This window comes from Prionailurus viverrinus, chromosome C1 (assembly GCF_022837055.1).
Source record: "Prionailurus viverrinus isolate Anna chromosome C1, UM_Priviv_1.0, whole genome shotgun sequence".
Taxonomy (NCBI): Eukaryota; Metazoa; Chordata; class Mammalia; order Carnivora; family Felidae; genus Prionailurus; species Prionailurus viverrinus.
In genome coordinates, this window is record NC_062568.1 from 206,062,303 (window position 1) to 206,088,718 (window position 26,416).

The 26,416-nt window shown below is 56.5% G+C and overlaps 2 protein-coding genes across 5 annotated transcripts; one reads left to right on the forward strand and one right to left on the reverse strand.

Annotated features, from left to right (window-relative positions):
• Nucleotides 1-20: 20 nt before the first annotated feature.
• On the reverse strand, nt 21-9,195 carry FBXO44 (F-box protein 44). 4 transcript variants are annotated; one of them, XM_047873356.1, is made up of 6 exons: nt 9,176-9,194; nt 4,012-4,300; nt 2,458-2,555; nt 2,182-2,277; nt 1,936-2,071; nt 21-1,145 (listed from the first exon to the last, which is right to left on the reverse strand). In XM_047873356.1, the coding sequence occupies exons 2-6, from the start codon at nt 4,274-4,276 to the stop codon at nt 985-987; spliced, it is 756 nt and encodes a 251-aa protein (XP_047729312.1). In that variant the 5' UTR covers nt 4,277-4,300; nt 9,176-9,194; the 3' UTR covers nt 21-984. The 4 variants fall into 4 exon arrangements, with proteins under 4 accessions (XP_047729312.1, XP_047729310.1, XP_047729311.1 ...); XM_047873354.1 differs by having other exon boundaries at nt 2,429-2,555; XM_047873355.1 differs by lacking the exon at nt 9,176-9,194 and adding an exon at nt 5,230-5,329 and having other exon boundaries at nt 2,429-2,555.
• Nucleotides 5,379-11,466, forward strand: FBXO2 (F-box protein 2). The gene is made up of 6 exons (XM_047873353.1): nt 5,379-5,843; nt 9,048-9,428; nt 9,858-9,987; nt 10,062-10,157; nt 10,643-10,778; nt 11,020-11,466. The coding sequence occupies exons 1-6, from the start codon at nt 5,822-5,824 to the stop codon at nt 11,152-11,154; spliced, it is 900 nt and encodes a 299-aa protein (XP_047729309.1). The 5' UTR covers nt 5,379-5,821; the 3' UTR covers nt 11,155-11,466.
• The last annotated feature ends 14,950 nt before the right edge of the window (nt 11,467-26,416 follow it).

Consider the following 26,416-nt stretch of genomic DNA (forward strand, 5'->3'; position numbering starts at 1 on the left):
CAGAAACCACAGGGCACAGGTTGGGCTGGGAACACCTTTTATTTAGCTGCATGCAGCAGGAGCAGAATCACAGCACAGCTGTCCTTCCAGCAGGAGGGAGAGGCAGGAGTGAGGTTGGGCAGGCGGGGGTGGGGGGGTGTTCTGGGAACGGCAGTTCCAGGGGTGGGATAGGGGCTTGGGATGTTTTCCAAGCCACAGGGAAGGTGATCTGGGCATGGAGGTGGATGGGTGGTCCTTGAAAACCTCCCACTCATCTCATCCAGGGCTTACACGTCCTGGCTCTTAGAATCAGGGTCTAATCCTGCCCCCCACCTGCCCTGGGTTACCATGCACAGGACTCCAGGGGTCTTCTGGAGATCCTGCCTCCACCTGATACCCATCTGACTTCTGACTTCTCGGGCTTCATCGATAATGAGGTCAGTCCAGACCTGGCCTGGACCCCAACCCATCTTGGGCCTGCCCATCTCAGGCCAGGCCTGAGCTTGGCGGGCAAAGAGCTTGGGAGGGGCAGAAGACAGGCCAGCACAGCTCCTCTTCTGCTCCCAGATCTGCCTGAGCTATGTGGTCACCTCCCAGCATCTGCACGATCTAGGCCAGGCACAGGCTTGCCAGATGTCTTGACTGTCCTTGCTCTGAGGGCCCCCAGTGTAGACAGGGAGAAAGGGCCCAGGAGGGGAAGGTAGGAGACACGCATCTAGATTTGGCATCTGAGCTTGGAGACCACTCTCGGAGGAACCTGGGAGAACATCCTGTACCTCCCCAACCTCAGGGGCCCCATCTCTTAAAGGAGCCCACGCAGGCCTCCCCTGCCATCACTCAGGCTGAGACCTGGGGCAGAGCGCTGGCCCCCATGGCGTGTGAGGCTCCACAAAATAGGCAACTGAGGGGCAAGGATGAACCAGGAGGTCTGGGGGAGCCCGGCCCCCTCCCCTTCCCTAACCCAGCCCTTCTCTGAGAGCAGTTTACCAGTCGGGGTTTGGCGGATCAGGGCTTGGGGGGCGTCAAGGCAGTGGGGGCCCGATGGTGATGCTGCTGTTGGTGACCCTCGGGCCGTACCAGCCGGCCCAGTAGTGAGTGTCCACGCCGCCGTGCTGAAACCAGATGTAGCGGACGCCGGGTGGGTAGTTGGAGAACGTGTGAGAGACCTGGCGGCAGGTGGAGGGAGAGAGGTCAGGGGCCAAGGTCTTCATGCTGGCCCAGCAGTCAGCAGAACTGAGTTCTAGTCCTACTCTGTGATTTTGGGCAGACCCCTTCCCCTCTCTGCCTCAGTTTCCTCATCCGTAAAATGGAGCAGAGTCCTCCTGGGTCCGTCCACTCCACAGGATTGCCTAAGCGCAGCTCAAAGGAGCTGAAGGAAAGCGAAAGAGGTCCAATACGGTCATCACTGCGCACGCGTGGCTATTTCAGTTAAAATTAATCGAAACTAGAGAAGATTAAAAACGTAATTCCTCAGTCACACCAGGGACTAGCTCTTATTAAGTGTTCGATAGTCACGTGTGGCTATTGGTTACAGAGACCATTTCTCCTGGGCAGCACTGGTCTCAATTGGCAAACTAGGGCCTAGGGGCCCACTGCCTGTTTTTGTAAATGAAGTTTTACTGGCACACAGCCATGTTTATATAGCTGCTTTCACAACGCAATGGCCCAGCTGAAGGGTTGAGTAGAGGTGACAGAGACAGCAACGCCTGAGAAGCCTAAAATATTTGTGTCTGCTGCCCCCTGGTCTAAATCGTAGGAATAACCGATATTAGTAACTAGAACCCGTCAGCCTTTTTGAACACGGCTTTACCAGCATCATTTCGCTGATGTCTTTTCGAGCTCGAGCAGCTGGTGCCCAGGTGAGAAGCGGCAGAGCTGGGATCTGAACCCAGGCCCGTTTGACTGCAGTCTCAGCCTTGGGCAATATGCCACCTGCCCTCTTCCCAGTTCACATACCTCCCTCCACTTGGCATCGCTCTTCTGCTGGATTGTTGCCGGGTCTGGCTGGAAGGTCCCCAGCGGCGCATGTGCTGACGACAGGAGTTGAACACACAGCTGGTACTTGGACCCACAGTCTGGCCTGGCTGCGAACCTGCATGCAGAGGGAAGGCCGATCAGGGCCTCGGAGATGGGGGGCAGGGTGGGGGCGGGGCGCCTGAGTGGCAGGCCCCCCTCCCCCAGGCCCTCGCCCCAGGCACTCACCAGTCCTTGACCTCGATGTCCGGCCGTGTGGTGTCCATCAGCTCCTCCCAATACCCTTCGGCCTTGAGGTCCACCACCTGGGACTTGAGGCAGGTGCTGGGGAGGGCGGGCGGAGGGGTGGGAGGGGCTGGGGCTCAGCACTAGGGCACTGGGGGGTTAGGGCTGCCCCTCTCAGGGGCAGGAGATCCCTGGGTGAAGTGGCTTGGGCTTCCCCCCACCCCAAGACTTCCCCAGCCTCAGATCTTACTAATAAGAAGTCACGAAGTATTTCTTGACCTGGTCATTGGGGAATTCCTTCCTCTGGTCTCCAGAGAGGTTCTCCACCTTCCACTCATCGCCTCCATTCACATCCAGGCTCCAGAATTCAAAGCCCTCTGGCCAGAAAGCAGAACTCACGTCATAGGGAAGCCCCTCAGTGGTCCCTTTCTCACAAGTGCCCCTTCCTCCTGGATCTGCTCCCTGGATCTCTGCAGCTACCCTCAAGCCTCACGCTGTGGGATGCTGCGGATCAACAGTAGCTGTCTTTTTTTTTTTTTTTTTACTTAAAAAATTTTTTTTAATGTTTATTTTTGAGACAGAAATAGAGCAGGAGTGGGGAAGGGGAAGAGAGAGGGGGAGACACAGAATCTGAAGCAGGCTCCATTCTCCGAGCTGTCAGCACAGAGCCCGACATGGGGCTCGAACCTACCAACTGTGAGATCATGACCTGAGCCGAAGTTGGACGCTTAATCGACTGAGCCACCCAGGCGCCCCAACAGTAGCTGTCTTGTATTAGGTGCTTCCTGTGTGCCAGGCACCATGGCAAGTGATTGCCACTGGGAATCCCAAGACATGCAACCATGGGAGTGACCAGATCCCTTCTGTGATGGAGAACGCTCTGATGCCAGAGCCAGCCAGATCTGGAGCTAGTCCCAGCTCTACCAGTATGAGGCTGTGTGACCCTTGATACGTTGCTTTCCCTCTCTGAGGCTTGGTTTTGTCCTCTGTAAACTGGAGTTAAGAACAAGAGCTGGCAAACTTTTTCTGCCAAGAGCCAAAAGAGTTTAGGTTTTGTGGGCTACATACTATCTCTATTAGTCTTTATTTTTATTTTTATTTTTTTGACATATAACCATTTAAAATCACAAAAGCTAGTTTCAGCTCCTGGGCCAGGGGTGGCTAATGGACCATAGAGTGCCAAGGTCCATGGTCATGGCCATTGGGGAGTCAAGTGAGGCAGGCATCTGAAAGCTCTGGACAGCGTGGAGTTATTTCATTGTCATTTTGCTCCAGAATTTGGTCATATACTAGAAAATGAGGTTCCCATCCCACCCATCCCAGTGCCTGGCCCATGAGTTACAATGCAGTAAGAGAAAAAGAGAGCTCTAGGTGATGTAGAAATTTTGTTTTACCTGTTGTTGTAATATGCTGGAAAGAAGAGTGGATCTCTCATCCTGCCATGAATAAAGTCCCCTTTGCACTCTGGGGCAGTCCTAGTACGTCTAGCCCTGGAGTCTGGGATCCAGGCCAACAAATTATGGCTCTGATTTCCTGGTCTTGTGTCTTGGGCACAAGTAGTCCTGACTGGTCAACAGTCCCTCACTGGGGAAAGAGTGGAATGCAAAATGCCACTCTTGGCCTCAGTTTGCCCATCTGAAAAATGGGAGCATTAACAGCACCTACCTCTTGGGATTATTGTGGGATTAAGGAGTTAAGCCATCCAAAGTGCCTGGTTCATGGTAAATGCGTAATGAAAGTCAGCTGCTGTCACAGCCGTGTGTGTGTGTGTGTGTGTGTGTGTGTGTGTGTGTGTGTGTGTTGGGGGCAGGCCAGACCCACCCTACATCCCACCTTCAGCACATGGATTGTGTAGGAGATTCCTGTGGAGGCTGCGTAGGAAGTAGAAGATCTTCCAGTCGGCCACAGGCTGGTCCCAGTCCTCGGTGATGAAGCCCTCACGCAGGCACTTGCGCTTCCAGAGGGTCACCAGGTCGATGAGGTCTCGCCAGAGGCTGCAGACCAGGCGACAGCGCAGGAGCAGCTGGCGGGCGGGCACGTGCGTGAACAGCTCCAGCAGGATGTTCTCAGGGAGCTCATTGATGTTCCCCACGGCCATGGCTTGTGGCTTCTGGACAACCCCCTGTGGTTATTGAGAAGCTACCCTTCAAAGCCGGCCCCTTCCCCCAGAACAGAATATTTGCAACACCCCATGGTGGTGGAGGTTCCCATCCCAGCTCTGCCATTTGCTGTCTCAGGGAATTCACCGAGCGTCTCCAAGCCTCAGTTTCCTCCTCTGAAAAATGGGACCAGGAACTGTACTAAAATGGGTTCAAATGCCGTGACACAACAGATGCTCAATAAATGGTAGCTGATTTTACTGCCACCACACGACAGCCTCTAAAAGACGCTAAGGAGGCCCAGAGGGGTGCCAGTACCTGCCCAAGGTCATATAGACAGAGGAGGGAAAGACTCTTCTGATTCTAGAGCCGGCCTTTTCCAATAAGCAAGTCTTTACAGTGTAAATAACAATGCGCAGCCCCGCAGAACACTCCAGCAAGTCCTCCAACGGAGGAGGGAGAGAGATTGGGGGCGGGGGGGGGGGATAATTATCCTGGTGTCTGACGGAGGTCTAAAGAGCTCAAGCGACTTTCTTAAGGCCGCAGAGTAAATGATCCCCCTAGCTGGGACTGGAGAGGGGGTGGGCGATGGGGAAAGAAAGGCCTTTCCAACACTCCCATCTCCATCCTCGCGGCTGGGCTTTCAGCCCCACGACCCCCGGCGCGCGCGCTTCCCGCCCTGCGTTGTGGCTTTAAAGTGCCCCAATCCCAAGCTGGGGCTTGGACCCCTGAGCATCGATAAGCGACCCCGGCCCCGGTTCCCTCTTGCGCCGCCGCTGGAGCCCGCGCCGCGCAGCCCCCGAGGCCTGGGCCTTGTCCGCGCCGGGCCGCCCTCTGCGCACTGCCGCGAGGCCGGAAATCGCCCTGCTCGCCCGCCCGCCCTCCGGCCCCCAGCCCCGGACGGCCCGCGCCCCCGCCGCGGCGCTCCCCGCGCTCACTCCCGCCGGGTCACCTTCGCTTAGCCGCCGCTGCCGGATTCCGCTGGGCCGCGGGGTTGAGCGGACCTCCGCCGGCGGTAGCGAGCGCGTACGGCCCCGCCCCGGCCCCGCCCCCTTGGCCCGCCCCGCGCCGCGCCCCCCACCGCTACGTAGGAAAATTACCTGGAGCCGGGCGCCGGGAGGGGCCTCCGCCCTCCTCCCTCCTCCAGGGCGGCGCGCCCCGCACCCTCCGCATGACCCAGACTCGCGGTGCCCCCTCGCCTCCTCCTCCCAGCAGCCACCCCTGGAGGGAGCTGGGAGACACCCCAAATCGGATCCCCATTCCCATTGAAAAACCCGACTCCCGACCTTTCCCTGCCTCCTGGGTCCGCCTGGAACCGGTAGCCTCAGGCCTGGGGCCGACCGCTCCAGACTGCGGGGCGTCCCGGCTCCGGGCCAAAGGCGGGGCGGGGGCGGAGGCGGGGGCCTTTAAGAGGCGCGGCCAGCCGGGACCCGACCTAGACGCGGGCAGCGCCTGGACTCGCCGCCGCCGCCGCGGGACTCGGGCAGCCCCGCAGCCCCGCAGCGCTCCGGCTCCTCCTCCTCTCCAGACCGCCCTCCGCAGCGATGGACGGAGACGGTGAACCAGGTAGCCGCTGCCACCCGGATCCACTCGCTCGGCCCGGGAGGGGAGACCGAGGCAGGCGGGCGAGCGAATGCTACGGAGAGGGGGCATCAGAAAGCGAGGGGGTCCCGGAGACCGAGCGCGGCAAACTTTCACCCACGCAAACCCCTTGAAACAGTTTTAAAAGAGCACAGCCCTGTGGCTGGGGGCCTCCAGAGGTGACAGGGAGGGAGGGAGGACTCCTGGGTCCTATTTACCTGGGGGAATAGTGTAGGGGTAATCCCACATTCTCGCCTCTCAGCTTCCTGAGGGTCTGTTGGGTCCGGGTCTGGGACACATCTGGAACGCCGGAGGCTGCAAGCTTCCCCCCCCCCCCCCCCCCCCCCCATCAACTTCTTTTATTTGCCAGCTCTGGCCCTTGAACTGCGTGTATCCCTACGGCTTTCTTGGGGTTACCGGCTTCTCCTCACCCCATCCCTGCCTTCCTCCTTGGCTCCCTTGTCTGGAGGGGCTGCTCTTCAACTGGGTGGCCGGTTGCCCAGTGGGGATCAGGCCAGCGGTGAGGGAGAGTTGGGGCACAGCTCAGAGCCCTCTGAGACTGCCCAGTCATCTTGCCTGGCACCAAAGACCCCCCTCTCCCCATCCCTCGAATTCCCTGCTGGGCCTGTAGGGGTTGCCTGCTGAGTCAGGGTGGGAACAAAACCTGCCTGCAGATTTCCCCACCCCGGTCCCAGCAGGCCCATCTGAGAGTGGGCCTTCCTGGAGGAGTCAACAGGAAACACTGATGCACGCTCCGGTAACCAAGCCCCTCTCTCCCCAGCCCTGAAACTCCCAGCTCCTTCAGCCCCTGCTCCCAATCCGTGACCCCCTTGCCACGCCCTCTATAGGGCCCCAGAATGGGCTCCTGCTTTTTCCCAGGGCTCAGCTATTCCCTGGACTCCAGGGCCCAGTGCAGGTGAGTGAATCAGCCTGGGAGGCAGCTTCTAGGGGCCAGATAACTTTCCGACAGCAACAATGTGGGGAGTTGTGTGTACTGGAAAGGGGTTGGGGGGGGGCTGTAATTAGATCTGGGGCCTGGAGTGCCAGGCCTGGGGCCAGAAGAGGGGACTGGGCAAGGTGCACCTTTCGGGGGAGCATCAGGTGTCCACCAGGGCCAGGGCAGGGCAGGGGGAGGGCTGGAGAGGTGAGGACACTGGGGCTGGCTCCCCAGAGAGCTGTGGGCAGCAGAACAGGCAGGTGATGCAGCTTCAGGGCCTGGCATTTTCCTTTCTGTCTGCCCATTGTTCTTTCGTGTGACTTGGGAGAAGATAGGAAACTGGGCCTCAGTTTCCCCTCTGCAAAAAAGAAAGGGTAAACCCCCGCATCATAAAGATGTGTCCCCACCCCCCTCCGCCCCATGCAGCTAATAATGAAGGAAAGCGTTGTGCTCAGTAAGATTCACTAAATAAGACTTGCGGAGGACTGACTGTGTGCTCTGGGCTCTGAAGAAGAGGTAAACCCTGGTTCAGCTCTCAAGGGCCTGACTGTGGGATGGGGGAGAATATGCTACATGTGAGGAGGGGCGGTAAAGCCTGGCAGGCTGGGGTCCCGGCAACACCCAGACTTGGGTCTAGGCCCTGCCTGTTCTCCCTCCTCCCCCTGTTCAGCCTGTTTCTACCACTGCCTGGGCTTTCCAGGCTCTAGCCCTTAGGAACCCCCCATCCTAGATCTGAGAGCACTAGTCTCCCCCCTCCGCCCCCATCACCCAGAGTGGTCCCAGCCCCTCACCACCGTGTCTTCCTCCTCCAGAGATACTGTGCACTCAGTATCTGCTTACTCAAGGTTTTGATGGCCCAGCTGAGGCCGGCTGGGTTCCAGGAGATAGTCCAGCCTGAAGCTCCTGACATCTGTCCACCTCCTTACACTTTAGAATGCTCTTGCCCCCTCCCCTCCCCAGGGGATTGGAACATCAGCACTGTTCGAATGGCCTGGCACAATGATTACTCCCATTTTATAGATAAGGAAACTGAGGTCCAGGGATAGGACGAGGGAGTGAAAAGACCTTCCTTTCTTGAGCACTTATTACATCTCCCTGTCTATTTTATTTGAGAGAGAGAGAGAGAGAGAGAGAGAGAGAGAGAGAGAGAATGAATCCCAAGCAGGCTCCATGCTGAGTGCAGAGCCTGGGGTGGGGCTCGATCCCAGGACCCCAGGATCATGACTTGAGCTGAAACCAAGAGTTGGGCACTCGATCGACTGGGCCACCCAGGCGCCCCTACCTGCTCTCTTTTAATGAGCCCCCACATCATACTGCTGTGGCCAGCAGGGGATTACGATCCCTGTTCCCCTTTCCCTTCAGGCCTCAGATCCCCATGTCCCTGTCCTAATACTAGCAGCATAACCTTTGGCGAGTCAAAATCAAAGTCGTACGGTGCCTCCAAAGTCAACAAACTATTTTATTGAGGGCATTTTTTTTTTTTTTTTGAGCCTGGATTTGAACCCAGGCTTCAACCACTCATTTGCTGTGTGATCCTGATTGGTTTCACCTCACTATTGCCTCAGTTTATCAATAACATAGCGACAGCAGGAGGAGCAACCTCAGAGAGATGCTGCAAGGATTTAGAATAAATAAAAACGCTGAGGACAATGTCTCGCTCTTGCTAAATGCCCAGTAAACATTAGCTGCTGACAGTGTGCCAGGGAGGGATCGAGACGCCAGGCACTGGGGTGAAGCAGTGAGTGTCCCAGACCCAGTTCCTGCCTTCTTGCACTCACTCTAGTCCTGAGGGAGGTGTTTACAAACCAACACACCCTAAGACAAGCGCTAGGAGGGACAGGAACTCCACGGCTAGAAGATTTCATGGTGGGAAGTCCGGGAGCCGTCCCCAGAGGAGATGAGGGGAGGCAGGGATCTCAGGGCGCGGTTGTAAGGATAAAAGGAGTGGATAAAGTCAAGTTTGTGCAATTAGATGGGTGCCCTTAGAATCAGATTATCAGTTGCTGTTAACCGCTCGGGTTTACTGGCCCTGCCAGGAAACTCTTGAGACTGGGCGCTGGTCTGCGGCCCTAGCCCCCCGGGGTCTCCTCCACTGGGCGCCGGTCTCTGGCCACAGAGCCTCGGGCCCCGGTTTCGGATCGTCCGAGGGTGGGTGAGGGGCAGATACCCGACACGTCGCGGTTCTGAAGCTTGGAGGGGGATTTTCTGAGCAGAGTCACAGCCCCCGCCCCCCTCCCCTCCCCCGCCTGCAGAGAGCTTGGGCCAGCCGGAGGAGGTGAGCCCGGAGGGGCAGCAGGAGGAAGCCGGCGCGGAGGAGGCGAGCGCCGGGGAGGAGCGGCCCGAGGAGGAGGAGGAGGAGGAGGAGGAGGCGGCGGCGTACCTGGAGGAGCTGCCCGAGCCGCTGCTGCTGCGCGTGCTGGCCGAGCTGCCGGCCGCCGAGCTGGTGCAGGCCTGCCGCCTGGTGTGCCTGCGCTGGAAGGAGCTGGTGGACGGCGCCCCCCTCTGGCTGCTCAAGTGTCAGCAGGAGGGGCTGGTGCCCGAGGGCGGCGCCGAGGACGAACGCGACCACTGGCAGCAGTTTTACTTCCTGAGCAAGCGGCGGCGCAACCTTCTGCGCAACCCGTGCGGGGCAGGTGAGGGGCCCCGGGGAGCTCAGCTTTCCCTGCTGCAAAAGGGGCCGGAGCAACGCCAGCCTGCTTGGAGGGCTAAATGGGATAAAGCCCCGGCACGACGCCCCGCGGGGCAGCCCCCACAAGAATCCTGTGCATATTATTGGCCCCTGGGGCCGCCTGCTCTCTGGGGGTCCCTTTTCCAGGTCCTTCCACCCTCACGATCTGAGGCAAGACGGGCCCCGCGGAGGACCCTCCCAGGAGGGAGAGAGAATCTGGGGACGAACAGGAAATTCCTCCCGTTCCAACCCCTCGCATCACCTGCCTCCCCCCCCCCCCCACCCCGTTAAAGGACCACGTTCCCCTGCCCCGCAACCGATGGCGCGGGAACCAGCCCGGCCACACCCTCAGCAGGGAGTGGGTGACCAGGGTGGGGCTGTCGTGCTCTTACAGAGGACCTGGAGGGCTGGTGCGACGTGGAGCACGGAGGGGACGGCTGGAGGGTGGAGGACCTGCCCGGAGACTGTGGGGTGGAATTCATCCACGACGAGAGCGTCAAGAAGTACTTCGCCTCCTCCTTTGAGTAAGGAGAAGGGGGGTGGAGGGCACGGGGGTGGGGGGAGGGGTCTCCACTCCCTCCTAACTCCAGTTCCCCAGGTGGTGTCGCAAAGCGCAGGTCGTTGACCTGCAGGCTGAGGGCTACTGGGAGGAGCTGCTGGACACGGCTCAGCCGGCCATCGTGGTGAAGGACTGGTGAGCGGCCTTGGGGGTGGGGCCGGGACGGTAGGGAGGGGGAGGGGGAGGGGTGAGGGAGGGAGCAGGTGTGTGTGTGTGTTGGGGGGGGGCAACCTGGAGCCGCTGCCCTGCCCCAGGGGCCGGGGCCTCCCAACTCTACTGGTTGTGGCTTCATGGGCCACGGGGTTTTCGGGAGAAGGTGGAAACCCACCTCTCCTCCTGACTTTCAAAGGTGGGCAATTAAAAAAACAAAACCTGTCACTGTGGGCTGGCTTTAGCCCCGGGGGTGGGTCTGGCCGACGTGGGGTGTAGTCTCTGGGGTTTAAGGACCTTGGGCGAGTCCACGCTCTCTCTGGCCTCAGCTTCCTTATCTGTAAGACGGGGACCTTAGTAGTACGGGCCGGCGGGGTTGGGCGGAAATGAGAACTTCGGTAGCAGGCACCGCCCCCCGCAGTACCGGCTCAGCAGGGTTCCCCCGGCCCTCGCTCTGTCCCTCGGGGCAGGTACTCGGGCCGCAGGGACGCCGGCTGCCTGTACGAGCTCACGGTGAAGCTGCTGTCGGAGCACGAGGACGTGCTGGCCGAGTTCAGCAGCGGGCAGGTGGCGGTGCCCCCAGACAGCGACGATGGCTGGATCCAGGTGAGCCTGGAGGCTCCGGGGGGCGGGGCGGGGCCTGGGAGCGAAGGGCGGGGCTCATGGAACCCCCGCCCATGGCACGCGTGGCCAGGGTAAGGCAGACTTGGCGGAGAGGTGTGGGTGAGGGACCCTGGCTGAGACACCCAGAAAGGGGGCGGGCCAGGGGTTGGGAAAGTGCGCTGGGGTGGGGTGGCTGGGGGTGGCGTCAGGGCCCTAACCGGACCCTCCTACCTCCACCCCCCAGATCTCCCACACCTTCACCGACTATGGGCCCGGTGTCCGCTTTGTCCGCTTCGAACATGGGGGTCAGGACTCCGTCTACTGGAAGGGCTGGTTCGGGGCCCGAGTGACCAACAGCAGCGTGTGGGTGGAGCCCTGAGTGACCCCTCCTCCAACCTCAGCCCTCTTGGAGGTGCAGAGGCCTGGGGTAGATAGGCCTTAGTCAGTAGCCCCCTCACTTTTCCCATCCCCCCCCTCACCCCCACCCCCACACACTCCTCTCCTGCCCCATTCTCCCAGCCCAGCCCCCACACTGGGAAAGAGGAGTTTTGCTGGCGTATATGTGCATCTAGAAAATAAGATGGGTGAGGGTATGGGCCTGGGTCGGGCCCACCGCTGAATCCCCTGCACCTAGTACAGTGCCTGCCACAAAGTGGGCACCTAATAAATATTTGTCCAAGGAAGGAATGAATGAACAAACGGATGAATGAACACCGCCCCCTTTGCATCCTTCTCTGTCTCTTGGGGGCCCCTGGCCCAGCCTGGAAAAATACTTGGTGGGGCTCCAGCTGCTCTGGTTTCCAGAGGCCCTTGGGCCGGTACAGAGCCAGCCAGGCCCGGGCCGGCTGGACAAAGGCCGGGATTGTGAGGCCAAGGAGTGGGGAGCTGGGCCTGGCGCCTGACTGACACCCAAGCTGCCCAGAGGCCAGAACAGGGTGTGTGTGTGTGTGTGTGTGTGTGTGTGTGTGTGTGTGTCTGCCGGGGGTGGCGGGGGGGGGGGGGGGGGTTGCCCTCCAGGCCTCCCTTGGTCCTCGTCCTGTTCCTTTCTGAGACCAGGATGGTGGGTGGCGGTAGCCTCTCACTTAGCACGCGAATTCTCCGGGGCCCAAGGGATGGATGCCGGTGGCCCTGGTGGGGACGGGGAGCTGGGGGTGGGGGTGGCTAGGGGAGAGGCTTGGTGTCCCTCTTCAGTACAGGCGCACTTCATGCTGTCCTCCCTGGCCTGGCGATGGATTGAACGGCAGCATCTGGTCTCTGGTCATATTCTTTCTTTCTTTTTTTTTCTTAAAAAAAAAAAAAGTTTTATTTATTTTTGAGAGAGCGCCAGTGGGGGAAGGGCAGAGAGAGGGGGCAGAGGATCCAAAGCAATCTCCACGCTGACAGCAGTGAGCCAACGAGGGGCTCGAATTCACGAACCACGAGATCATGACCTGAGCTGGAGTTGGATGCTCAACTGACTGAGCCCCCCAGCCCCCGCCCCCCTCCCCCTCCAGCCTCTGGTCATTTTTCTAAGCCCTGCCCAGAGGCTGGCTCTAGCCCTGGTTTGAGGCGGCAAGGCCCCTTTTTTGGCCTCTCCAGCAGCTCTCAAACCCAGCCCCTCCCCAGGACTCTCAGGTGTTGGTCCTGGGGCTGAATGAGGGTCTCCCCACAGCCTCTCTCCTCTAGGCAATGGTGACCAATAAAATCTCAGTGCCCGCCCTGCCCCCCCCCCCCCCCCCCCCCCAGCTTTCCTTTGATTCTGATCCCTGTTGCCACCTGCTGGTCAGGTGGGATTGCAGGCTTTAAGCTGGGGCCTGCCTGGGCCTGGTCACTGGTTCGTTCCTTCACTCCCCAATCCTGAAGCCCCAGTCCCCGGGGCCCGGCTCTGTGCAGGGCCCCGAGATTCCAGAGGTGAGGAAGATACTTCTTGTCCCAGGAAGAGGGGGCATCCTGGGGTCCTGGGGCGCCTCCAGTTGTCTCAGCTCTGGGGGCATCCTCAGTCTGACAGGGGAGACGAAACGCTGATCTCGAGAACTCCCCAGTCTGAAGGTGGAGGCACAGCCCCTGCCCCACAGGCACCCTCAGTCCTTTCTAGGGGATGTCACAGTCCGGTGGGGGAGGGCACTGTTCACACCTACCTGAGTTTCCAGTCAGGGGGCGTGATGCCTTGATGAGTTTGATGGATGCCATAAAGGAAGAGGCTCACCCCTTGAGCTTCCAGGTGTACGTGAAGGTGCACAGGCGGTGGTGCCCTGGGGCGATGGACTGGGATGGGCACGCGGGGATCCCCGTGAGGATGAGCTTGGGGGGGCACTGGGCCCGTGCTGGGGCTAGGCGAGGAGGCTGGATGGAGGTGCGGTGAGCATGAGAGGCAGGCGTTGGGCAGGTGCCTGTGAGGACTGGATGCCAGGGCCGGGGTGTGGGGGCATGGAAGGTGCTGCAGGCGGGAGCTGGGGACATTCAGAAGAGAGGCCCGTGAAGGGTCTGGGGCTCTGGGCTGGTGATCTAGGATTGGCAGTGTATGTGGCCAGCGGCCAAAGCCAAGGCCACTGTTGAGGGCTGGGAACAAATGTGGAGTGAGGCAGGAGAGGGCACAGAGAAACAGCCTCTAGGGCTGTGGTGGAGAAGACAGAGCAGCCACGGAGGCGGGGATGGGATGGGTAGGAGGGGGCGAGGCCAGCAAGGCCATCTGTAGTCAATTCTCTGCACTCAGAGGAGGGAGCCAGAAGCCCCGAGACCAGATTCTCTGCCCTGGGGCCCCAGAGATGGGACCCCCAGAGGAGACCTGAGGGGCTCAGATAACGGAGTGCTCCAGACCCATTGTCCCTGAGGGACAGTCACTAGAGGGACAGTTGGATACACTGGTGGAATTCAGCAGACAGGAGTTCCTGAGTCACCAAAGAGCTGATGCTTCGGGAGCGGGGGACGGGCCAGAAAAGCACAGTGAGCTTTGCACAGGGCACTGTGTACTCACTGTGCACAGGGCACGTCCTGTCACTACATCCCCGTGCCCAGTCGGACATGGGGAAGGGGGAGAGGGCATCCTTACTCCTGTTGGACACGAGGATACTGAAGAGCCCAGGCTTTGCTGATGATACACGGACTTCACTGGAGAAGCACAAGTTTCAACCAAGGTGCCACGGGCTTCAAAGAGTGTGCGCTTAACCCCTCAGTTTTATTGTCCCTACCTGCCCGCTCCCCTCCAACATTGATTCTAGGACTGCAGATACCAGCTTCAAGGGAGGGGAAAACCTTCAGGGGAAGGTTTCAAGGGGAAAAGCTTATGCTGCCCAGCAGGGGGTGCCTCAGGGCCATCTCTGGACCGTGGGGAGTGTAGATAGCAGACAGATTAGCCACATGACTCAATGGCACCTGAACATTGGCTAAGGAGAGAGAGAGGCGCATGCTCCTGAAGGTCCTTTCCACTCAATCAGTGCTTATTGAGCACATACTGTCTTCCAGGCAGGGCAAAAACAGACGAGGACTCTGCCCCCTGGAATATATAGTCTAAGCAGAAAAACTTAAATGCAAGCAACTATATAAATGAATAAGGTAATTACTAACATGATCGAGCACTTAATATACATGCCAGGCAATACTTTGAGAGCTTTGTATAGATTGATTCATTAAAATAACCATATGGAGTGGGAATATTATTACTTCTATTTTTATAGACGAGAAAACGGAAGCACAGGGAGGTTAAGCAATTTGCCTGAGGCCGTACAGCTAATACATGGTGGAACCGGAATTCTCCCCAGCCACTTAGGCACTTGACTTCTACGTGAAGTAAACAAACTACAAACTGAGGGTAGTCACGCGATCAGGGAGGAACTCTTTGAGGAAGGGACATTGGAAGGATGAGGAGAAACCAGCCATGCCGATATCTGGCGGAAGAGCATTGTAGGAGCAGGACGTGCAAAGGCCCTGAGGTGGGAATGAACTCATTTACAGGTTAGAAAGTCTGGAGCTCAGTGAGCAAGCAGGGAAGCTGTTTGATATGAGATTGGAGATGTAGGCAGGCAATTCTGAGAGTTTCCCGAACACCCTACTGTGTGCTCTGACATATGAGGTTTAAATGCTTTAAGGAAAAACCTTTGCTGTATCCAGTAGGACCTGAGAATGGGGAGTTAGACATGAGCAGCTTACAGCCCAGGTGAGGAAACCACATTTCCCGAGAGTAACAGGATAACCAGGATGCTGATAACAACAATGGTGGGCATGATAACCACCATCCATTGGGACCTGGTGGGAGTCAATTCCCGTGCTAAGTGCACAGGCTCATTTAATCTGCTCAGTGGCCCTCTCTGGTAGACACAGACCCTTCCATTTTATAGATGAAAGAGTTTAGACTCTGAGATGTTGGGGAACTTGGTCAGGGACATACAGTGAGTAAACAGTTGTGGCTCTCCAGGTTGGAAATCCGGTTCACTACGGCACAGGGTCAAAGATGGGCACGTGCCAGGGGACAGAGCAATGGCAGGAGCTGGGGGCTTTGAGGCGAGGAAGAGTGGAAACAGTGGTGACAAGGACGGTGGGGCTCCAGGCCTTCTAAGCATATTCTTGGTTGCCCCAGACGGAAGGAGGGGATCCTAAGTGTTTCTGGGCCATTTTGGTTAAGGGGTTGAGGTAGGTAAAGTGACTTTTCTTTTAGATTTCTTTTTTTTTTTTAATTTTTTTTTCAACGTTTATTTATTTTTGGGACAGAGAGAGACAGAGCATGAACGGGGGAGGGGCAGAGAGAGAGGGAGACACAGAATCGGAAACAGGGTCCAGGCTCTGAGCCATCAGCCCAGAGCCTGACGCGGGGCTCAAACTCACGGACCGCGAGATCGTGACTTGGCTGAAGTCGGACGCTTAACCGACTGCGCCACCCAGGCGCCCCTCTTTTAGATTTCTTGGTAGAGCTCTTTGTTCAGTAATTTTTGCCATGGTAAAAAGTTCTCCTTCCCCTCTCTGATTTATTTTGTTTGTAAACCTGGATTTTTGTGTGCATGGTACATTTAGGAGCGGTTGTATAGGGAGGAGGGAAGGAAGGACCAGTTCCTCTGAGCACCACTAGGTGTCAGCATTGTCAAGGGAGTTCCCAGGCTGGGCTTCTGCCGGGTTCTCTGCAGAGGAAGGGGCATCGGCAGGCAGGATTTGAATCCACAGCTGGATTGGATTTCTTGCCTGGGGTTGAGTCTTGGGCTGAGGTTCTGCTTGGGGCTGCTCTTATGCCAGAGGCCCCTGAGAAACATTTAGGAGGCTGGGTCTTCTGAGGCTTGAGTCCTGTAAGACTAGGAAGGGCTGGTGGTCTTCGGGAATCCAGCCCCAAATAGGTCTCAGGGCCTACACCTCCCCCCCTCAACTCTCCCACCTGCTGCCCCAGTTCATCCCGAGCTCGGCAGAGCCCCGGGCTTTCCTCAGGGCCCTTCGCCTGCAGTGAACACAGAACACCCAGGCAGATCCAGTCCTGATCTCCTGGTGAGTAATGACTTTGCTATTTTTTCCCCCGTAAATTAAACCTAATCTTGTGTTGACTTTGCTGAACAAGGAGAATAATGAAGAAGATTAAGATGAGATGGTATTCATTCTCCTCCAACAAAAGCCAATTAATTGTTACCAGGATTACCGCCCCAAGCCGGGAGCCAGCACAGACTCTGGAGACAGGATGGGCAGGGCTATGGGGGGGGGGGGAGTGCGGGGAGGGGGGGGTCTCCTAGTGCTCCAGCAGGGGTCAGCCAGTGATGCAGCAGGAAAAATGCCAGTTAGATGTAGAGGAGAACTGCCTGGATGAGAGAATGGGCTGAAGCCAAGGAGGCGGCTGTGAAGAGTGTGGAATCCCTCTGCCAGGTGGGTTTTGTGAGACATGGGGAGAGGCTCCATGGGTCCCTGTGCGTACAAGGCATTTGCTCCCTGAGGCCCCTGACCCCTCAACATCTCCATCCCAGGCCACCTGACACCCTCCCCTGCCTTTCCTCCCTCAGGGTATCGCCCTGTGACCTGTCTCAGCCTCATGAACTCCATTTCTGGGGTTGCCTTTGATAAATGAACTTGCAGGCAGGGGTCTCCAGCCTCCTCCCCACCCTGCTTGCCCCCCTCCCTTCCTGTCCCAGGAATGAGGGTTCAGAGCATGGATTTGGAGACAGAAACACCTGGGTTTCACCTGGCTTTGCCGCTCGTCCTCAGCTGCAAAGTGGGATCTGAGTGCGGCTCTGAGGAGTTTAAGCACCCAAGCTTCCAGGCCCAGTTTCTGGCACCCAGTGGGTTCTTTGTACAAGACACGGGGCGGAGTGGGTCAGGTGGACTGCCACACCCCTGGGGCCACTGTTGAGAGGCTCAGGGGCGGGGGAACTAACATTGTCAGTCTCCTACCCCATCTACACTATCTCACGGGCTCCCCATAGCAACCCCTGGGGGAGACTTCATTTGCCACCCCAATTTATGAAAGAGAAGTCTGCGGTGCCGAGAGGTGGGTCTAGGGGTCAAGGACACAAACCGAGACCTGACCTGCGAGACCTGCAGAGCTGGCTGGGATGGGCCTGGATCCCAGGGGCCCCCGGGCAACTGTGCCCCTCCCCCCACTCCACCTCCCTTCAATGCACTTGAAAGGCGTTCAGCCCACACCTGAATGAATGAAACACTCCTCAATCACCATTTCTGGCCCACTAGGTCCCCATTTCAGACCCTCTTGCGTCCTGGTAACTCCCAGAAGGAAATGGATTGTGTGTGATTGCAAAATTCTTCTTGGTAATTCTTGGCAACTCACCCATCTTACTACGAGTATTAAGAAAAATCCACCCTTCCATCCAGATCTCGGGCCTCGCTTCATTTCCTGGGATTGATGAGGTTCTGTTGTTTTCCGAGCATAGCAGAAGTATCCCTGAAGTCCACATCTCACAGTTTATGATATTTCACACCTACTGAGCGCTCAGCACGTGCTGGGTATTGGTGCATGGCTTTATTCAATCCTCGCAGCACACCTGTGCCCTACTTCCCTTCTCATTTGAGAGACCGTGTTGGAACTGAGGCTCAGAGAAGTGCAGTCTTGCCCGAGGCCACACAGCTGGAATCCACACATTACAGGACGGGGATTCTTTCCACACCAGGAGGCTGTCCCACATCATGAGACTTTTCATGGTGGTTTCCGGTCCTGTACGGGGTGGGACTGGTGAAGGGCATGGGTCTCAGGGCCCTGTGAGCCATTGAGGTCCTTGTCCCTTGGGAGCTCGCTGACTAAAGAGGGAGACACCTAGGTCACCAGTTCTGACCCTCCCTGCCGTGTGACCTTGGCCAAGTCCCTTACCCAGTCAGTGCCTGAGTTTCCTTGCCTGTAAAATAGGGCTGATTATAGTTCTTACCTCATAGGGTTGTTATGAGGACCAAACGAATTAATATTTGTAAAGCATCAGGTAATGTTTGTTAAGATCAGAGCCTGTATATGGCAAGTAATATATGTGAGTTTGCTAAATGAACGGGGCACCTGGGTGGCTCAGTGGGTTAAGCGTCTGACTCTTGGTTAGGGCTCAGGTTATGATCTCATGGTTTGTGGGTTCAGGCCCCACATCGGGCTCCACACCGACAATGCAGAGCCTGCTTGCTATTCTCTCTGTCTCCCTCTCCTGCCCCTCCCCTGCTCGCACTCTGTCTCTCTCTCAAAATAAATAAACTTAAAAAAAGAAAAGTAAAACGAACAAGTCTGGCAGCTGTAGTCCAACAGTAAAAGGCCTATGAGGAGGAAGCCCACTATCTGGTGGGAACCCAGAGGAGAGGCATCTAACTTGGATCTTAATCAGAGAGGGCTTCCTGGAGGAGGCAGTGAGTGGACTCTTGATCTGAGGAGTAGTAGGAAGGTAAATCACTTCCTTAAGCAGCTCTTAGCTCCATGTACTATCAGTTGGAGCTCTGGCACTAACCGGTCATTTCCTGGGGCTTTCTTGTCAGAATTTATCAATGTGCAAACCACCATAGTGTCATCTGCGTTTGAACAGAAATCTGTGTCCCCGGGGACCCATGATTGAGGGCAGTGCGCCAAGAGGGTCCTGAATCTTCTCAAGATTGGTGGGTGGGCAGGTGCAGAGAAATCTCTGGTGGTAGAAGGTGTAGCAAGGCCCTGAAAGCCTGCATGAAGAGACAAAGATGTCTTTGGAAAAAAGAACAAGAGGGGAAAAAAAAAAAAAAAGGAAGGGAGAAGCAGGCAGGGAAATGATTTTCTCGGCTGGCGTTTCTCAGGGAATTAAATCTTGTTTTTCGTCACCACTGAGTGGAATAATCCAATATATTAAAGCAGATACCCCCCTCCTATTTATTGCTGTGACTTTGACCTAACAGTCTTGGGCTGCATTTGGAATCAGATCGTCCCGGGGAGGGAGAAGGGAGGGAGGCATCAGCCCCCTGGATCAATTACTCTGCTCTCCGACACCGGAAAAATGAATTATTCCCCCAAAAGCAGGCTCCTCACCCGATGAATTCTGCACTGCAGAGCTGGTGGAGTTATACCAAATTGAATTTGGTCTTTGAGAGACATTTAAAACCAGGTGGAGTGTGCACATTGCAGGGGGCGGGGGGCGGGGGGAGGGTCTGACAGCTGCTGGGACCTCTGTTGCCTGGCTGGGGAAGCCCCCTGCTCATAATGCTCTGGGGTGGGGGCCAAGAGGCAGCCACCCCACCTGCCCAAGGGGCCACCTGCATTCTGCAGGGGTGAGACATTTTGTTTCCAGCCCGAGGCTCAGAGAGGTGAGGTTGATTGTCTGAGGCCACACAGTGAGTGGGTAGCCATGGCAACCTGTTACCTTTTTGTCCCTTGCTCTCTGGGCCTTGTGGAAAATGGCCTCACTTCCCCCCCACCCCTCCCCAGCCCAACCTCAGGGGGGAACATGCTGAGATTGGGAGCTTTTCAGTCTGGGGCATTCTGCCCATTCATAGCTGTGTGACCTGGGACGAAGCGTAGCTTAATCTCTCTGGACATCAGTGTCCTGATCCAAGAAATGGGGTTCACTAAAACCCTTGTACTGGTTACCACTCTGTCGGTTGCAAATGACAGACACGCGATTCAGAGTGGCTTAATGAAAAAGTGGATTTGGGGCTCACATAACAGAAAAGCCCGGTGTAGATTTCTCCCAGGGATAGCTGGTTCCAGAGGCCCCAATGGCGTATTCGGAAATGGGGCTTTGTCTCTGTATCTCAGCGCTGTCTGGCTTCACCCCAGGCAGGCTCGCTCTGGAAGGGGCCGGGCACCCCCAACATTAAGTCCAGTGGGTTCACACACCCATCCCTGAGCAAGGCCTGGGGTGGAGCCACCCAGTGAGAACCACAGGCTGAGAGAAGGGGGCAGATGCTGTCCCCCCTTGAAGAAGGCGCTGGGACAAAAACCTCACACAGAGCCCCACCCCTCACACGCCCCGGGCAAGAATGAGGGGGTGTTTGGCACAGCGCTTGGCATCATCGGGCAAGCATTCTGCCCACCACGGCCCTGCTGGGGTTGTTTCCAATTTTCGCTGAGGAAGATGCAGTGTCCTCCTGGGCAGGTTTACAAGGGGCTCTGCCCGGGCCTCCCTCTGCCTCCCTCATGATCTCCTACTTTATCTGCTCCCCCAGAACCTCCCTCCCCACCCCCAGGCCACATCCCAGCCTTGGCCCTCTGCCTGGCCAGGAGTCCCCAGGGAAGGGGGGCTGACTCACCCCACACAGCCAGGGGACTGCAAGGGCTGCACTTTCACTAATGATGTGGGGAAGAGAGGAAAAAACTAGCCCGAGATGGAGCTATTTTAGCTGAAAAACCCTCCCCCTGGGTTTGAGCAGGTTTTTCAGGGCTAATGCACTGGGGCCGAGGGAGTTGTTGGGGAGGGGGCTGAGGCTGGGGTTCTGCAGGGGCCGGAGGCCTGACCAGGGAGACGGGAGTAGGGGTCTGGGGAGGGGGTCATGGGGGCTCTGTGCCCCAGAACTGAGAGCTGCTCACCCCAAAGTGGAATTGCCAACTCTCCAGTCACCCCTGCCTTGCTCATGCCCCACTGCCATCTGATCCAGCTTATGTGGGAAATAGCCCCAGTGGCCGGGACGATTTTGCCAGGCTTGATTATCTCTGGCCTGTATTGTGAAAACACTGGCTGTCTGTTTTATTTTCCCTGAATATAAAGTCCAGCTCTGATATTGGAGTTGCCTTTTTCTGTTACAATGTTACACCCCCTGCTTCCCAACGTGAGCAGAGAGATTCTGATGCACTCCACCTCCACCGTATCCATTAGACACCTGCCCGAGGGATCCAGGAAGGAGGAGGAAGAGCACGGAGGACAGGAGTGTCTTGTTTCCTACCCACCATGAAGGGCTGGCACGTGTGTCTTAGGGGTTTTCACTCGGCATCTTTCCAATTACAGAGGAGGAAACTGAGGCTGTGTTGCAGGAGGGGATAAACAGGCCTCTCTTGAGAGCCAGCCGCCGAGGTTCTGGGATCAGGTGTGCAAGGAGAGGGAGGTGGCGTCTTAGCCCATTTCCCCTGGGTGGAGGAGAACCCAGGCTGGTGGGGGGGGGGGGCGAGAGGCTGGGGCACACAGGTATTGGGGAGGCTCCAGAGCCAGGAAGGAAATGAAGTAGGAAGGGGGAACAGCTGGCTTCTAGGGGGTCTTCAGGTGCCTAATCTGACTGCCTGGCCCCGCCCACCAGAGGCGTGGGAACTCAGGGACCAGAAGAAGAGGTGGCCGAGCCCGGAGGTCCCCAGCTTGGCCGTGAGTGCAGAGTGACTGGCTCCACCCCTTGCTGGCTGTGGGACTCCAAGTAAGGCTCCAGACCTCTCTGAGCTTGTTTCCTCCTCTGTCAAATAGGGAGAAAGATGGGACCTAGCCTGTTCGGTGGTCATGAGAATGAAATTGGGTGGTGTGTGTAAAGCACAGTCAGGGCTCAAAACACATATTAGATTTCATGGGTATTATATTTACCCCTAAGACATAAAGGCTACTCCAGGCCTCTGGAAGAGGGGCCAGGGCGAGAGGCCCTATGAAGAACATGGAGTGGGGCCATGCGGGGCTTCTGCCTGTGGTCCACGGGGGTTTGTGGAAGGGGCAACCGAGGCGGCTGGGAGATGGGAGCTTCTGGACCTGAGGAGGGGGTGGGGCACCTGGCACAGGGTGGAGGCTGGGTTTGGGGGAGTTCACAAAGTGCTCTGCCTCCAAGAAGGCTTTCTAGAATCCCTTCCGTCTCGTCTGCCTGCCCCCACTTCCCAGCCACCAGCCTGGAGCAGTGGGTGTGGTTGGGGAAAGTACAGGCAGAACCCGGGTTCAAATCCGTTTCTACTACTAGCAAGCTGGGTGGCCTTGGGCAAGTTATTTGCCTCTCGGAATCTCAATGGAATTACTTTTCTTTAAAAATTTTTTTTCAATGTTGATTTATTTCAGAGACAGAGAGGCAGAGCATGAGCTGGGGAGGGGCAGAGAGATCCAGAGACAGAATCTGAAACAGGCTGCAGGCCCTGAGCTGTCGGCACAGAGCCCGACGTGGGGCTCGAACCCACGAACCGTGAGATCATGACCTGAGCTGAAGTTGGACACTCAACCGATGGAGCCACCCAGGCGCCCCTGAAATTATTTTTCTTCAATGGACATCGTAACACCTAGTCCACAAAGTGTTCTGTGTAAAGCATTGGGCACACACCAGGTGCTCACCAAGGACAGGTGCCGATCTGGTTTTGATGTGTGCCGGGGTGGGGGAGGGGTCAGGCTCCTACTAGGTCAGCACATAGTGGAGAGGTGGGGGCTTCTAAATGGGGCCTTGCTGGTCACAGCTGCCCTGAAAGGCTGTGGCTTGGAGGACAGAGGGCAGAGGCTTGGATGTGAAATGCTGGAAAGGGCAGCAAAAGGGTGAAAGTAGGGACGTTGCCTGGGGAGGTGGTGCTTTAGCCTTGCGGAGCCCAGATGTGCCCTGACTTGAAAGCACTGATTGCAGGTAGAGGTGACGGTGGGGGGGGGGGTGGCACGTGCACCCATCTGCCTTCCTGGGTCTGGTCTGAATTCCTGTAGCTTCAGTTTCAGGCCCCATACTTTGCCCTGACAGGGCACTGGCCCTCCTTGTCTTCTGCCAGGTGCCCTACCCAACCCCCCTCCCCCCGCCCCAAGTAAGGTTGCCTTGGGCGTGAGGACAGGGAGAACGGGGTTTCCCAAGTCCAGAGTTCAAGTCCACATGCTGCTTCTTTTTCCCAGTGGCCTTAGGCAAGTTACTCTAATTCTTTGGACCTCAGCTTCCTTCCCTGTAAAATAGGATAATAGGACTTACTACATGGGACCGCCGCCAGAACCAACAAAGTGGGTGGTTGAGAAAGTGCTTTATGAACTGTTAATATTTTGCAAATAAGGTTTGGCTGGAAGAATTGTCTCTCTTACAAAACCCTCCCTTGGAGACACTGTTTTATCGAGATTCTGGGCTGCAGCCTCATGCCTCCCCCCCCCTCCTTGCCCGCCTCCCAATTTCTAATGTCTGTTGGCCTCGGGGTACACTGGAGCTCTAGGCCTGACCTGATGCACTGGTGGATTTCTGGTTTTCTCTGGAGTTTGGTTAGCTGGGGGCAGTAATCTTTGCTCTCTCCTTCCCTGAGCCCTAGTTCCACTTGATCGGAAGTTGGTCTGGAAGGTGAGGGGACAGGCGATCGATGCAAATATACTCCAACTGGCCACTTGTGGCTTCTCCAAAGCTGGCATCTTCCTGAAATACTGGAACCAGCACACTGGTGGGTAGAGAAGGCAGCCCGTTAACAGCTTGTCCAGAACTCAACAGGAGAGCAGGGATTAACCAGAACAACAGGAACCTCAGACAAAACCTCTGGAGCCCAGCAGTTGGACTACTGCTTGGCTGAAGCTGGGGATTTTCTGTGTGCATAGGGGCCGGAGGTCAGGGACCAGTCATACTCTTCCTTTGGGTGCCCCTGCCCTCTGCCCCCACTTTGGGATATGGGGAGGCAGAACCTTAGGGGGACATTTGGGCCTTTGTCATCCAGGTCACCTGCAGTGGCTGCCTTGGGTGAGGTGAGATTTTTCAGAGGCCAGCCAGGCAGGGTGGAGGGAGATAACGCCTCTGGAACGGAGAGCGAGCAAGAGGTGTGGTTCAGCACCGAGGACAGCGCCCTCCCACCTGGACCAAAGAATCCAGGAGTGGAAATCCTGAATGGGAGAACTTCAAGTGGGCAGGGTATCACAGCCCAAGGGAAGAAGACGGGGGTGGGCACAAGGATTATTGGGCACTTACAGAAGCCAGCACAGTGCTGGACACCTTATTACACCACTCCAACTCAGCCTTATCTTCCTTCTCATTTTACAGCTGAGAAAACAGAAGCTCAGCAAGGTTAAGCAAGTTGCCCCAGGTCACACAGCTAGTTGGTAGTAAAGCATGGACCTCGATCTAAGTTTGTCTGGCTGTGGAATCTCTTACTGTTACTCTGGCCAGATGGGAGAGGCACAGCCCCTGCACGCTTGTGGCAAAAATGACCCCAAAGCTCTTGGGTTTGTAGCTGAGAGGCTGGGTCTATGTTTATGTGTGTGGCTTTGCGAATGCCTCTGGATGCACATGAGGGTGGCTTCAGTGGAGTGTGACTGTTTACAGGAGGCTGCGTCAGTCCCCAGGGGGGCTAGAAGATGAGAGTTGGTGTCACATCTCGGAGACCCTCCCTCCTCCTGGAAGGAGAGCTAGAATTCACTGTTGGCCTTTTTTTTTTTTTTAAGCACTTAAAGAACAGACCAGAACTGATAGCTAAATTAAACCTGCTGAGAGCGCCTGTTTAATTGAAAATGCCATCTGTAATTTAAATGTCAGAATCGGGATGGTTATTATAGCCGCCTTGAAGACTGGAGCTCATTTCACAGTTTCAAAACAGACCAAGAAAAGCAGCAAATGGGCCATGGCCTGCGGCGTTGTGGAGCGATTAATAACTTCTCTGGTCCCGCTGAGCTCCAGCTCCCACCTCAGCCCCCACAGAGGGAGTCTGGCTGGGAGCTGGGAGCGTGGGGCTTGGGCTCCAGGACTCAGCCTCCTGCCTTTCCCATTCCACATCTCTGCTCCAGCCTCCACTCAGCTGCAGGGCACCTTTCCAAAGTGTAAGGCTCATCTTGTCCCTCTTCAGGGTCTCCCTGGCACTTCTGGGATGAAATCCCAACATTTTAGCCTGGTATTCAAGGTCTCTGGAAGAGACCTCTGGAAGAGGTCTCTGCCTACCTCTCCAGCTTCAGCCCCAGCCTTGGCCCACTGCAGACATCCTGAATGCCTTCCAGGCCTTTGCGCAGGCTGAGTCCTCTGCCTGCAAAGCCATCGCTTCTCTTGTCTACCTGGTAAGTACCATTTATCATTCATGGCTCAGCCCTAGTGTTATCACCCGTAGGAAGCCTTCCCTGACTGTCCTGTAGCTCCCCAGAGCACTGAGCCAGGCAAAATTAAGGGCTTCTTTCTTGGTTTCCCATGGCCTCTTTGCTCACCTCCATAACTGACTTATCATGGTGCTGTCTTTTCCCTATTCTCCTTATACTATGAGCCCCTCAAGGACAGAGATGGGGCCTGGTTTATCTTGAGACCCCATGCCCTGCCCTGAGCAACCACGACAGCTAACATTTATTGAGGTCCTACTATATATCAAGCACTGCCATCAGTCCCAATTTAGAGGTGGGAAAACTGAGGCATGGAGAGTAACTTGTTATAAGCCAGGCCACGACTAGTGGTAGAGCTGGGATTGGAGACAATCTGCCTCCCGAGGCCAGGCTCTTAACCCACTATGCTATAGTGCCTCATGCTAGGCCCTCCGTTTAGAGAATGTTTGTTCATTGAACAGATAAAGAGCTCCCCAGCTGTGTTCCAGTCTCTACTTGGGGAGGAGATGCCATAACACAACAATTTGGTGCAAACTTCAAGGGAAGTTAAGCCAGTCCCTTCCTCTGATGGCTTTCCTTTTCTGGGATTCAGGTCTTAGGGCTTTTTCTTTGCATGAGGGACCTGAAGAAGGGGGTCACTGTGCCCAAGACCCCTATGGATTTAAAGCAGGGGTCCTTGTTCTTCGTCCCACCTCTCCATAGGCAACTCTCTGCCAGCCCACACTCTGCCTATGATCCCCACTTGTTCTTGACGAAGCAGTGGCATACAGGGGGACAACTAGTCCTGGTGTCCCAGCCTTCTACTTACAGCCATGGGACCATGGCAGGACATTTCACCTTTCTGACCTCACCGTCTTCACCTTCGAAATGGGGTCATAGTAGTGTCTCACCCAGAGCATTGAGGGCTAAGTGGAAGCATGCAGGTACAGTGTTTAGCAGAGTCCAAGGTATGATAGCTGTAACATTCAATCATTCACTCACCCACTCATTAGTTCCTTGTAGCCCATGTCCGGGGGGGTATCCGACTGTGTCCGCTCTGTGTTCCTGGGCCCCCAACCTTCAGGTCTGAGACATTTTAAACTGCTTCGTGGAAAGAGAGTCTCCAAGATCACATGCTTGTTCTGAGACTGGCACTACACCCATCATGCTGTCAAGCGTGGCCGCCGTCTCCCGACCCCTTCCATCCACACCCCATCTTCATGTTCTATCTGCCCTCTGCCCTGCTCCGTACCCCAATGTTCTCTTCCCTGGGGTTGTCATGCAGCCAACTATTCCCTCAGCCACGAGAAAAACAGAGAAACTCACTCCTAATTAGATGGGTTTCCATCTCCCCAGGTCTTCACTTCT